A 14,544-nucleotide genomic window follows, 5' to 3' on the forward strand; every position below is an offset into this window, starting at 1 on the left:
GATACGTGGTGTTTTGCATCTGGCATTCATTCAGTGTTAATATTTTTGAGGTTCATCCACGCTGCATCAGTACTTGATTTTTTTTTTTATTGCCAAATAGTCTGACTACTTGGCATTATTGTGTGAGTGCCTCACATTTTGCTTTATCCATTCACCTGTTGGTGGACATTTGTGTTCCACTTTGGGGCTATTATAAAGTGCTGTGAACATTCATGTACAAGTCTTTGGGTGGATGTATGATTTTTTTGTTTTTGGGGGATAGATATCTGGTAGAATAATGGAGCATGTGACAGATTTATGTTGAGTGAACATGGTCTTTTAATGCCCCAGATGTTTAATTATTAGCTTTGGGTAACAACAGGAACAAGGCAATGCAAGCATATGTGATAAATTCAAGTCTTGAGAATTTGACTTGGAATTAGTTGTTTGAGAAGCAGAACCCATTTCTTATTTGGATATGTGTTTATTTTATTTCTCTGACTTTAGAGCCAGTGGACTTAAAGGTTTAGAATGGCTTTAAGTAAGTAGAGATAAAACTTAGCTACTGTCGGCCGGGTGCAGTGGCTCACACCTGTAAACCCAGCACTTTGGGAGGCCTGGGCGGGCAGATCACGAGGTCAGGAGATCGAGACCATCCTGGCTAACATGGTGAAACCCCATCTCTAGTAAAAATACAAAAAATTAGCCGGGCGTGGTGGCGGTCGCCTATAGTCCCAGCTACTCGGGAGGCTGAGGCAGGAGAATGGCGTGAACCCGGGAGGCAGAGCTTGCAGTGAGCCGAGATTGCACCACTGCACTCCAGCCTGGGCGACAGAGCGAGACTCTGTCTCAAAAAAAAAAAAAAAAAAAAAAGAGTCTAGTGTAGCAGCTACAGTAAATATTAGCTCCTTTCTTTATATAGTTAATAAGCTGACATGGAACAGTTGTACTCAGTGGACGTTCTGGAGGTGCCATGGGTGTGGGTAAATAAAACGTGGCGTATAGAAGAAGGTCCCTGCAGTTCATTCAGTTAACAGAGTGAGTGCCTGTTTGTGTGTTAGAAATTGTGGGGCAACAATATGGAGGATGGATTGGAGGGGATGAGGCCAGTAAAGACCCTTTAGTTCGTGAGCCAGATGGGAGGTAATAATGCCTAGACTCTGGCAGTTAGGAGTGTAAAGAGAAGTAGGATAGGAAGGAGATAGAATGCATAGAACTGATTTTTCATCAGGGATAAGAATAGAGAGGAATCAAAGCTGATGGGAAGTGCAGAAGGGGGAGTGAGTTTGAAGGGAGAGAGACCAGTCGAGAGACTAAGCATGACCCTCAGTTGAAAGTCTTGGTAGAGGGAATGGGGAGGAAAAGTGAGATTACACACAACATGAGGAAAATAGATAGGATTAGATGTTTGGGCAGTTAGAAGAGAGGGTGGTGCTTTCGTAACTCCTAGGATTCCACGCTGGGCAGCTGAGGCTTCTGACAGCTAAGTTGGGAAGAATGGCAGGGAGAGAGGAGTTCTGTGTTGAACGTGTGAGTCTGTGGCCTTTGGAATATCCAGAGGAAGGAGGAGGAAGAGCTGGAGTGAGGAGCAGCTTGGAGTTGTCGTCGAGGGTTGGGCAAAGTAGAAGGTGCCACAACAGATCTGGTGGCTTGTTGCTGGTTTCTTACTCCTGAAATTATTAACTTGAAACTGTAGAAATGTATTATTAAAATCCTCAACAGAGCTTTATGTAACATGTATGTATAGCCTGAAGCTTCGGTTTTCTTGCCTAGGCAGTTTTACCTAATCTTGGCTGTACACTTAAAACTCAGGTTGGCTGTATTAGCCTCTTTTCTTTTCAGGCATTCCATTCATTTAAAACTTAAAGAGAATTTAATAACTTCTTATGGAATTCAAGAATTTCTGAGCTTGAACTTTCCAGTCTCAGTTCTGAGTGGCATAGAGTATCCTTTAACCTGCTAAATTGTTTTCTTATGTATGTAGCAAATAGATCACAAGAGAACATAGTATGTTCCATGTTAACAAGCAGGCTTACTACTGCAGTGAACACCCGCCAACCCGTTCCCCCCTAAGAAATAGAATATTTCCAGTACTGTGGAAGCTCCCTGAGCACTTCTTCCCAAACCCATCGTTACCCCACAATATTTTAATTGCCTGCCCCTCATCCTAAATGCTTTTGCTTTTCTATTTTTACTTATGTTATATAGGTTTGCTGAGTTTTTTGTTAGCTTTTTATTATGGAAAGTAGAAACTGCAGTATACCTGTCTCTCAGCTTTTCTTGCAAAAAGCTGGTAAATCCCAGGCATCATATCATTTCAATCACAAAAATATGTATCCCTATCTAGTATTTTTTTTTTTAACATAAGTACAATGAAACCACAGTAGCCAGTGTTTTAAGAAGATAAGTGTGTGTGGTTCACTATGGCGCCTTCCATTCATGTCGAGGAGAGCTAACCTCTCTCTTCATAGAAGTACTCTTTTAAAATTAATCTTAGATATAAAAATGATATACTGTATATATTCCTTTGTCACTTTTTTTTTTTTTTTTTTTCACTCAAGACTCCTGAAATTCACCTGTGTTGAAGCGTGTAGCTGAAGTTGGCTCATTTTGTGTGGTCTGTTGTGTGACTGTCCTACTGCTTAGTTGTGAATTCTCCTGTTGGTGGACATGTGGGTTGTTTCCAGGTTTGTTTGTGTTTTGCTATTATAAACAGTGCAGCAAATGCATATTTTCTGGCGTTCATGTACAAGAGTTTCTCTAAGTCTAAATTGTTTTACTGTTGGTTTCATATCTTATGTGCCACACTGCAAGTAAAAGCTTAAAATTCTCAAAGTTTTAAGAAGTTATATTCCGCTCTACTGTATATTTAGGAATTATCAAAGGAGTAATAGATTAGGAAAATACATAAGGCATAATTGGTTAGATAGGTGACGAAGAAGTGCTTGGCCCTGTCCAGTCTCGGGGCCATGGCTGAATCTTGCAAAGCAGAAGCTCTTCCCTCCTGAAGCTGGAGGTTTGAATCCTCAGTGGCTCTCCTGTGGTCACCGACTAACACAGGCCATCAGGTCATCTTTCTGCCATCTGCAGTAACAAATGCCCTCAGCTGCCTGCTACATCCTCGGATTGGGACTCCCCACTCCACTCCCCTCACTTCGTTACCCACCTCAGTTCTTCTTGGACCTCTCTAGAGTCCTCATCCATGAATGCGAAACTCCTCCATAGCCACTTCTCGCACTGCTTCAACCCCATTGCTCTTCCATAAAGACCAAGACCCCTTAAAGCCCTCTCCAGATGTGGCTGTTCCTGTCCCCCCCGCCCCCCATCCTGCAGGCCTCCAGGCTGCAGGCAGGGATCCACCTCCTCCCCGTGCGGGTTGACAGCCGTAGACCCAGAGAAAGACTCTGGAGTTCCTCTCTGCACTAGCCATTTCTCTCCCTGCAGTGGTCATCTGCTAACCACCAGAGTTCAGAAATTAATTGGACACTTGGGCACAGCCCAGAACCTTCCTCTCCACTCCTGAAACCTATTATCAGAGGTGGTTGCAGGCCACCCCAGGCTTCAGCCTTGTTTCCTTGAGCTGTGTTTTGTTCTAGTCATTTGCAGGTGGGGCCCTGCTGAGCCTTCCCAGCTGGACTGTGGCACTCCCACAGTGCCCCTTGATTGAGAACTCTCTTCCCAGCCAGAGGCAGGAAGAGGACGAGGCACATGGGCCTGGTTGGCATCATGCCCTAATCATGCCCTTTCCAGCTTTCTTACTCCTTCACAGCCCACATGCTCAAGGTCGTCTGTCTTTTCTGTCCCTCCCCACCCGTTCCAGTTAGATTTCCACTACAGTAATAGTTAGCATTTTTGAAACAGTGTTGGCTTATTTAATCCTCACCACAAACCCATGAGGTGGGTTAAGAGAGATGAAAGAACTTACAAGGTCACACAGTTTTACGCAACCGCTGCCTTTTCTTCTCTTGGCTTCCAGGCTTGGGTTCCTTCTCTTTGTTTCTGGCTGTAACTTTGCAGTTACAAACTGTGGGTTCTTCATCATCTAGTCAGTTTTTAAATGTTACTCAGGACTCAGTTTGGGCCGTCTCTCTGCCGTATTCCCCTGAGGAATTGTGGTTCCCAGGATCAGGTGGTGAACCCCAGAGATCAGCTGTCTAGGGCCACCTTCTCTTCTGTGCTGAGGCCCTGTGTGTCCAGCTGCCTGGGATGATTCACAAGAACCTCAGGTTCACACGTCCAAGGACAACTGCCCTCCTGTAGACCTGTTCCTCTCTGATGTTTGCTGTCTTGGTAGATGGCATCGTAGTCAATATCATATTTATCAGATAGGTACATACAGGTGTTTATCAATCTCTCAAGTAAGCAAAAAGTAAATACTTATAAGGCTGCTTGTTGCAGTATTATAATTGTTAAAAAGTAAATACTTAAAAGCTTTTTGTTAGGTACTGTTATTGATAAATAATAGACTATATGACTCACCAAAAAAAAAAAAGAGGTATATTTCATTAAGTGAAGTGAGGTATATCATTTTTAAATGAAAAAAGTTGCCGAACCAGTATGTGATTGATCCCCAAAGAGCTAGAAGTCAGTAGGGGTCAGTACAGATCTTTTTTTTTCTTCTTCTTCTTCTTAAAGCCATGTTCCTTGAAATACTGGAGTTTTCTTGAATTACTACTGGTCTCAAGATACGTTCAGGAAAAAATATTTCATGGCCAAGTAAGTTTGAGGGAAGATGCTTTATACTGTGTTTTTCTGATGGAAATTCGTAAGACACGTTCACTTATCAAGACCTCTGAAGTCTTCTAGCAAACAAAGTATTTAACTTCACTAAAGCTAGTAATCCCTTGATGTTCAGTTCAGTTCAGTTGATGTTCCAATTAGTGTTCAGTGGAAGACTGTTGTAAGTGCTCTTTTTCAAAAGTCCTTCCAGTATGTATGGATGAAACTGAATTACTAATATCAAAGAAGATATACTTCTCAAGAGTTTTGCAGGTCATTTAGTTAGTTCACACTTCTACTCAATGAAGGAATCTTATGCACCGTTAATCTTGAGAAACAGCCTGTTTGATTAGTTCACAGTTGGAATTGTTAGGGAGCTTGTTTCATATTGATTCTGTTGGCTTTCATCTTCCTTTGGAATAACAGTCTTTTCTGTGAGACAAGTTCTTAAATATATGACTGCTTTTCTTCTGTTAGACCTGTTTATTTTGACTGTTGTGTTCCATTATTTTCCAAGGGTTAGATGACAGTGAAGTATAACTGTGGCACGCGTGTGTGTCTGCGCACGTGTGTGTCTGTGGTAAAAGCTCATGCGGGCTCCGGGAGCCAGCAGCTAGTGTGTGTGGAGGCACAGCTGGCTCTGCCATTGCCTCTTGTCCTTGACTAATTGCATCTTGTGCCTTGGTTTCCTATCAAGAAAATGATAATCCTTCTCCGGGGATTGGCCGTCTAGAGAACACTGAAGTTGTGAGGGGCCCTGTGGCTGCGCCTGCTGTCGGCCTGCTTCGCTCACCAGCCACCTGTGTGTCCAAGTCAGGAGGTGGCACATCTGCAGGGTACATGCCCGAAACGCGTGGACATTCATAACTGCAATTAGTAACTCCTGCGATGCCAAGGATCTCCTATACCTGAGTACTTTTGAAAACTACCTGATTTCCTAAGTATATTTTTTTGTTTTGTTTGTTTGTTTGTTTTTAATATCTTTAGGTTTGGGGACCTCCTAGGTTTTCTAGCTATGAGACGTGATTTATGAGGAAAATATTTTTACCCCTTACCTAAAAACCATTTTATCCTCTCTGACTTTAATGAAATCTGCTTAAGAGTGACATTTTTTGATGGCTTGATTGTAAGATATGGATATATAGTTTGTAAAGCAAAATTCAACATTAACAGAGAAGTAAGTGTTTTGTGGGCACCTATATTCTATTTTATTGTCCCAGGCAGTTTTACAATCGGTTCAGTTCACCAGACACTTGAGTGATGCATCAATAGATTAAGCATGGGCATGCAGTGCACGCGTGTATACACACACACACACACACACACACACACCCCTACACCCCTACCCCTCTAAACTGGAAAACTTCATTGCCTGAGCCTCTTGTATCCATTGGAGCAGGCTGGTAGATACACAGGTGACCCACCCAGATGCCCCTTCAAGGAAGGACTTGACTCCCAGTGTTATTGCCATCGGGCCTCAGCTGCAGAGCTGCCTGGACCAGGCTGCACCCTTCTCAGCCCAGTGGGAGTTAAAGGCCTGGCCTGCAGCCCATGTGAGACCCTCTGGCAACACTTGTTACAGAGTTCTCTGCCAGGGTGATGCTGGCTTTATAGGGCCTACATCACAGTTCATCTCTTCTCTGCCCCGTCTGCTTCCTCCTTGTCATCTCCTGGGTGCCCATCTCTAAGAAGCATCTTCCACCCAAGCCAGGTCTCAGCATCTGCTCCGAGAGCCCTGCCTGGGACCTCCTCACAGGTCTCTGTTGCTGCCCAGCATGTGTGTGACCTATCTGTCCTTTTAGACATTTTCGTGATGTGCTTACTTCTAACATTTCCTTGTAGACTTTGTTTTAGATTTCTTTGCTGTATTAGTTATTAATGTTTTAAGTACATAGGTGAGGCTCTTTAGGGGATATTAAAAATATAAGATTAGGTCATCCTCTTTAAACCCACCCACTGAAGTATGAATTTTTGAAAACCTCAGATCATCTATGTATGAATTTTAGATACTCAGTGGGAACAACTAGAAAAAGGGAATGGATAGAGAAGAATAAATCACATAGCAGCAGGAATAGAAGATTTTGCTAATTTTTCAGCATATTTGGAATATAAACTGAGGTGTGATGTGGCATAAAGTTACCATGCATAGATCTGGACACAAAAAGTGTACAGCAAGTAAACTTGACAAGTGTGACATGAAAAGTTGTATTTGATCTCATAGATTAACAGTGCGTTTTAATAGAGTAAGATTCATAATTGGAATCAGAAATGTAATACAAAGAATAGAGAATATGTAAAGAACATATTTGATGTGCTTATGCTGAGACAGGAGAATGGAGGTGTTATGGAGAAAAATCCACATTGACTATTTTATTTGGTATATTTTAACTTTGCTAGAGGATAACTGGTATCTTGACTTTATCTTTTAAATTGTCCTCATCGTTGCACAGTTTATCTTAGTTTTTCAAAAGTCAAGCTTTAGAAAAAAAAGTGGGCTTTCTTAAATTTCAAAATATTTGAGTAGAATCAATGCTGATACAATTAGGACTGACTTATTAACTCTTCAAAGCTATCGGCTCTTTTAATTGGAGATGTTGAGGTTTCCTCATTTAACAAATAGACAATTGGTGGTTGTTTTTTCCTATGACTTACAGTGGTTTCACGGTTTTGACACTTTAAAAACGGAAGAACCTAAAATTCAGACTAGAGTGTACTAGTTTGTGGTCCTGCTACTTTGTAGCATTAGAAGCTTGCCAAGTTTGATTGCTTCTTTGAATTAGTTGCTTCATCTGAAGAGGAAGGGTCAGAACTATCATTAAGGTTAACCTCTAATTGCCAGTGATTATATTGGCTCTTAAGAACAAATGCTTTTGGTACACAAATGCGTAGCACATAAAGCAACATGACGAAACCCCATCTCTACAAAAAAAAAAAATTTTTTTTTTATATTAGCCAGGCATGGTTGTCCTAACCTGTAGTCCCAGTTACTTGAGAGGCTGAGGTGGGAGGATCACCTGAGCCCAGGGGGTTGAGGCTGCAGTGAGCCATGATCACGCCACTGCACTCCAGCCTGGGCAACAGAGTGATACCCTATTTAAAAATAAATAAATAAATAAATAAGCACGCTTTATTCCGTCACTGTAGCATTATGAGCGTAGACCATGTCTGTTTACCATTAAGAGTAAATAATGCCTAGGACAGTGCCTGGCATATGGTAGCATCCTACTGAATATTCGTTAAAACTAAGTAGTCACTAAAATTCTGTAATTTTCGTAAGCCTGTTTAAACACTGTGTTGGGGTATGTATACATTTGCATTGACCAAAATAATACAAAACATGACTAAATGAAACAGCAAGACATAAATTTTAGCCCAAAATCCAATATTTGAAAGAAAAAGTTTAGAAGAAACGAGATGGAATTTTGTAGAGATTCTAAAGAGGGATTTTGAGCAAGTTCAGATGCTTGATGATACTTGTATTTTATTCCTAAATCTTTTTAATACATATAGCTTTTCAATTCCTTAATTTATTCCTTCATTTATTTATGTAAAATATGTATTGAGCGCCATGGCGGGCTCTGTGTGAGGTTCTCACGAGCCTGTGGGGCTTGCACCCCGGTGAAGTGAGGGAATTACAGTAAAGAAACAAGTGCAGGGTTATGGCCTGGAGTAAGTGTTAAGAAGGGAAAATCCCATTTAAAGCAAACCTGTACGTCTTCTGGGACTTCCTAGTAAGCCTCCTTTGAAAATATGACTGGAAGGCAACTTGAAGAAGGGGAGGAACTCTCTAGAACTCTCTAGGCAGAAGCAGCAGCAGATGCAGAGATCGTGTGGCAGGGAAAGGAGACTGGGGTGGCCAGGGGGGACATCTGTGTGGCTGAACCTGAGGGGAGGGAGGGGGAGAGTTGAGGTTTTGTAAGAGGCAAATGAAGGAGAGAAAAGGATCTGATAGTGCCATATTAAGGATTTCCCTTCTTCAAACTCTGCCTTGGCTCCCTGTTGCTCTTAGGGTGACAGCCTATTCAGAATTAGGATTATACCGTTCTTAGGATGACAGCGATTTTAGACAGCTGACTGCCATGTCAAGAATGATACAAGCAGACACAAGGTATTAGAATCTAGTTTAGACAACTAAAATAGTGGCCCAGGTAAGAGATGGCAAGGATGGTTACTAGAGGAGGAAGTGGAGATGAGCGAATGGATTTGAAGTGAAGGCCGTAGCAGTTGGATGTGAAAGATGAGGGCTGTGGCATCAGACCCATTCCCAGGTTTCTGACTTGTGGATACATGTGGCGTTGCCATTCACTGACACGGACAACACTGATGGAGAAAGGCATTTGGGGGGCAGAGTAGAACATTGTTCTCAGTTGCTGATAGAAATTATAAGAGAAGTAAAAGGAAAAGGAGTAAAAGAGCATCTGGAGAGGTATGAGAAAGCTCATCCAAGATAGAATTAACTGGACTATGAGTTTGGGGAATTTAAGTGATTATTTCCCCTTAGGGAAAAATTAAGTGATGGGGAAAGTAGGGTGGGTCCAAACAGTTGATGCTATCAGATGGCACCACCAGTCCAAAACATGCTTATTATTATTAAGTGTGCTGTTGACCCTCCCAAAGTAGACGATGAAAGGAAAGCACGTGGAAACTACACACAGGAAACATTCCCAGAGTGGTTGATGAGTTGTTAGTTTCTTACAACTTGAGGGAGTCCTTGTGTTAAATATTTTTATATTCCACATTTGAACATACCAATTTGAATTAAGACGTAAAATACTTTGAGGATCAGGAATGATGTTGTAGGTTGATAAAATATTAAGACCCATAGCCCAGAATATAAATAAATATTAGAGAATAGGTTTCAGTGGTTTAGACTTACTCCTTAAGCATGACCTCACAGGGTCCCTAAATGTGCCTTAGATTACATAGAGCTCTGTAATGCCATTGAGGATATAGGATGAGCTGAATTACTTGACAAGGTAACTCGGACACAGGTTTGCAGGCGTCAATAACCTAGCCTCATTGTTCCAGATCTCGTTTACTTCCCAATAACATTTGCTTTATGAAACCATTCAAATAATTCAGTGCTTCTTGATTTGCACTAGAAATACCTGTTTAAAACCTTTATGTTTTGATGTGATGTACATAGGTAGTCCTTAAATTATGTCTGTGATACCGTGCATTGAGAAGTACTGGTTTGTTAGAATATTGAATACCTAAGTTACTTTATTTATGTGTCCAAGATGCTGAAGCATTATGTATTGTTTTTGTCATTAGCTTCATATACTTGGAAATAATAGCCACTACTATTGTTAAGCATTTACTCTGTGTTAAGTATTTTCTAATACATTATCTTATTTAAACTCTACATATCCATTTGAGGAAAGCAATTGGCCTCCATTTTGCAGACTAGGAAATTAGAGCTTAGAGAGGTTAAGAAACTCACCCAGTACCACATGTACCTACCTAGTAGATGTGGCACTGAGCATCAAACTCAGGTCTCTCTGAATTCAGAGTACATTTTGAATCTTGATAATTCTTGCCAGATTCCCTCCTTAAAAAGGGAGTGCCTATTTCCTTTCATTGCAGCCTCACCAACATTTGCATTCTTGCTGAGTTCTAAGTGAAAAGTTACTAAAAGTCATAGGTAACCCGTGAGATTGAATGATTTTTCCTGTTTATTCGCTGTTTGTGTTCCTGGGAATTTCCTGAGCATATCCTTTGCCCTTTTTTCTTTGAGTTTGTCTTTCTAATTGTCATCTAGGTCAAGTGATATATATTTTTGATAACTTTAGAAGGCAAAGAAAGGCAACATAGTTGTGCTTGTGCAAACTTTTACCCAGGTTTTCTCTTGAGTGCTAATACCATAATGATTTTGAACTAAATGTCTAAGCATATTTTTGTACACAGACCATATGATTAACATGAGTGTGTTTCCACGTAGAAAGAGAAATGGTCTCTCGAGTGGGCCCTGCTAATGCCTGCAGACTGAGTGTTTCTGTCAGTGTGTCTCACCCTATTACAGTACCCCAGAGACAATCCACTGATTCTCTTTATTTTTTCCTCAGGTTTGCCTGCAATGAGATTTCATTCTCTACATTTAAAGGACATCCTTTCTGAGCTGCTGTGAATACATTTGGAATGGTACTGTATATTTTCATCTAATGGAGAACTAGCTGTACTTTGAATAAGGATTGCTGCACTGGACGACTTTAGAACATCCCTCACAATGTCGTCAACCCGGAGCCAGAACCCCCACGGCCTGAAGCAGATTGGCCTGGACCAGATCTGGGACGACCTCAGAGCCGGCATCCAGCAGGTGTACACGCGGCAGAGCATGGCCAAGTCCAGATATATGGAGCTCTACACGTATCCTCCTGCCTAGCGCAGGTTGATTTGCTTAGAGTTTTGATTATTTACTAGTATGACTTATGAATTATTAGAATTTTATATTGTTTTCTCCGCCCAGTTCATCATGTAAAATAATCGCAGGGTTCATTTTTAGCCTTAAGTTTTTGAACAGAGTAGAACTGGTTCATTTTTAGTCAAATGCAGTGCTGGGCAGTACAGTCACCACTGGGCACATGTGGCTGTTTACATTTGACATATTTTAAAGTTCCTTAGGCACACTAGCTGTGTGATTAATAAATAAAACATTTCTGTCATGTAGAAGGTTCCGTTGGGCAATGCTGGTCTAAAGCAAGGTCCTGAGGTTCTCAGCTGATCGTTTGTTTTACGTCCATTTGTTTATATATTGTCTATGACTGCCTTGTGTTATGGGAACAGAGTTAAGTAGTTGTGTCAGAAACAGTTTTGTCCATGAAGCCTAAAATATTTACTACCTGCCCTTTTACAGGAAAAGTTCATTTACCTAATCTAAAGGGATAGAACATCGAGCAAAAGTTTTCCTGTTATGGCCCTATTTTTTTGTGTTTTTGAGACAAGGTCTCACTCTGTCACCCAGGCTGGAGTGCAGTGGTATGATCACAGCTCACCGCAGCCTCAACTGCCTGGGCTCAAGCAATCCTCCCATCTCAGCCTCCCAAGTAGCTGGGAGCGCAGACACGTGCCACCACACCTGGCCAATTTTTTTTTTATTGTTTATAGAGACAGAGTCTTGCTATGTTGCCCAGTCTGTGGCCCTATTTTTTAAAGTACAGTATTTAAAAAGAATTTTATTCCTTTAGTTTTTGGTCCACGATGTGCATGGGGGACTGTGCTGCGTGCTACAAAGGTGATGAGGGTGGAAAAGATACGGCTCCCGCTATTCATGTGGTTGGAGATGCACCAGCTAATTTGGAGGCTTTCTTGATTCCATACAAATATGACATTGAAATTAGAGTTAAGCTCACTCAGGAGAGAGAGATTGCCACTGTTTCTAGGACTTTAAAGTTGCTGATTCAATGGAGCTTCAGGTTTAAATTTTTAGACTAGATCAGTTCCTATCAAACTAGTTGTTGTGATATTCCAGTATGTTCTTGCATGTTAATATTTTAGAATCCTAAAAAAAAGTTAAGTAGATATAACACTATGTCAATCTCTGAATTAGCATAAAATGTGTTTGCATATTTATACATGTATATACACTTACATATAGAATACTTTTAAAATAATAGCTTTATTGAGATGTAATTACATACCATAAAATTCAACCTTTTAAAAAGTATACAATGCAGTGGTTTTTAGTATATTTACAGAGTTTTGCACCTGTCACCACTATCTAATTTTAGAACATTTTAATCACCCCAAAACGACACCTTGTACCCATTAGCAGTCACTCCTCATGCCCTCTTCCCCCGAGGCCCTGGCAACCACTCATTTACTTTGTCTCTATGAATTTGCCCATTCTGTACATTTTGCATACATGGAGTCATATGATCTGTGGGCTGCCTATGTGGCTTCTTTGACTGAGCATGCTTGGAGGCTTCATCCTTGTAGCACGAATCACTGTGTACGTCATTCCTTTTTATGACTCAGTTTTATAGCTAGTCTACATTTTGTTTGCCCATCGATCAATGATGGACATTTGGGTTATTTCCACCTTCTGACTGTTACTAATACCACTGTAAACATTGCGTGCGGGTTTTTGAGTGGCTCTGTGACTTCTGGTCTCCAGGGTGTGTACGTAGGAGTGGGATTGCAGGGTGCTATGACGGGTAGGATGCTTTTAAAGAAGATAGAGTCTTTGCCAAGTGAGAGGATATTATGCCCCCAACAGGGTTCTGGCTTGCTAGGTATGACATTTTCTTAATTCTTGTAAGAAAGCTGAAGGTGGTAGTTCCACTGGTGAGGGAAGACACTGGTGGGATTTCTGATGTACAGAAAGCAGGAGAGCACTGCTCCAGAGCCCAAGGAGGTGTCATTGCCGATCTGTCTCTGGAGAATTTCTTTTTAAAATCCACCTTATTGAGATATAATTAATATGCCTTGTAAGTCATGCTTTTTTTTTTTTTTTTTTTGACAGAGTCTCGCTCTGCCACCCAGGCTAAGTGCAGTGTCATGATCTTGGCTCACTGCAACCTCTGTCTCCTAGGCTTAAAGGATCCTCCCATCTCAGCCTTCAAGTGGATGGGACCACAGGCACGCACCACCATGCCCAGCTAATTTTTTTTTTTTTTCTAGAGACTGTTTCACCAAGTTACCCAGGCTGGTCTCGAACTTCTGGGCTCAAGCATTCCGCCTGGCTTGGCCTTTCAAAGGCTGAGATTACAGGTGTGAGCCACCACGCCCAGCCTTGGGAATTTCTTAATGTGTTCTTTCTTTTTTAAATCAGGTTGGTCCTTTTTCTGATGGGTTATTTTTGCTCATAAGGCAGTGAGACTTTGTATGCCAGCAGAAGTTACCGAATTCTTATATTCTACAAATAATTAAATTCGTATAATTTGTAGTTCTTTTGGTACCTGCAACTTTAATTCTTTTTAGGACTGCCTCTCAAATTGGGCAGTTTTTTTTCCAGTTTTCTCTGAGAAATAATAGCTCCATATATTTGCAAAAAATTGGAGACTGTAAACCAAGTCTAAAATATCTTTCTTTAATTCTTTAGACATTATAATGAAATAATGGCTACAGTTTGAGTCCTGTGTGTCAGGCTTTGGGCTTGGAACCATCCACACCTCATTAAGCCTTGTCTCACCGCAGACTGGTGGTAGTCACCTTCCTCTGTGGATAAGCTTCAGGAACGTGATTGTATAGCAGCCAGTGGTGGTGGTGAGGCAGGTCTTAAGGTTCTCAGCAGTCTGAATCTAAAATCGCCTTTAGACACTCTATGTAGTCTTCAGCTACTATATTTGAATGGATCACATTTCTCAGAGTATTACATTTCTATATTTTCTTTGAGAAGTTGTGAAGAAGTATTTTGATTAACTCTTCAATATATTAGGATAGAAGTGAAACAGTAGAGTGTATACTTATGTTTATTAATTGTTGAAAATCATAAAATACTACTTTACCCCCTAACTCTTCACATACCTTTTCAGCGTCATTGTGAGAACTGAAAGAATTTTGAGTCATCTGTCATGTTTTTGTAGAGCCATCTTCACTTAAAGGAATTTATGCATAGTACTTTTTGGAATTGCGTATATGTTGCTGTTATTGCTGTTTTATTCCAGCCCAGGTTGCTTAACAGAGCAGTTTTTCAGAAGTTTTCTCTTACTGGTGTATATTTGGTCATTTTAAAATAATCTCCTAAAGGCTTGTTCGCTGTGACACCTAATACTTGCAGTTGTAAGGTTGTGTTTCAGGGAAGGAGGTGCTTTGGACCGGGGAAGAAGGAGCTGGCAGTGCCTCTCACTGTTCTAGTATCACTCTGCAAAATTAGACATGCCTCATCAGCAGTTGGCAAAGGAAGTG

General features: G+C 41.0%; 1 protein-coding gene across 6 annotated transcripts in view; it reads left to right on the forward strand.

Annotated features, from left to right (window-relative positions):
• The window catches only part of CUL1 (cullin 1), a 102,482-nt gene that overhangs the window by 21,019 nt on the left and 66,919 nt on the right, over positions 1-14,544 (forward strand). For all 6 annotated transcript variants that reach the window (XM_032762059.2, XM_058427660.1, XM_058427655.1 and 3 more), the window contains exon 2: positions 10,764-11,064. In XM_032762059.2, the coding sequence (XP_032617950.1) occupies positions 10,925-11,064 (140 nt within the window). In that variant the 5' untranslated portion in view covers positions 10,764-10,924. The remainder of the gene's footprint in view (positions 1-10,763; positions 11,065-14,544) is intronic.

Source organism: Hylobates moloch, unplaced genomic scaffold (genome assembly GCF_009828535.3).
Source record: "Hylobates moloch isolate HMO894 unplaced genomic scaffold, HMol_V3 SCAFFOLD_1, whole genome shotgun sequence".
In the NCBI taxonomy this organism is placed as follows: Eukaryota; Metazoa; Chordata; class Mammalia; order Primates; family Hylobatidae; genus Hylobates; species Hylobates moloch.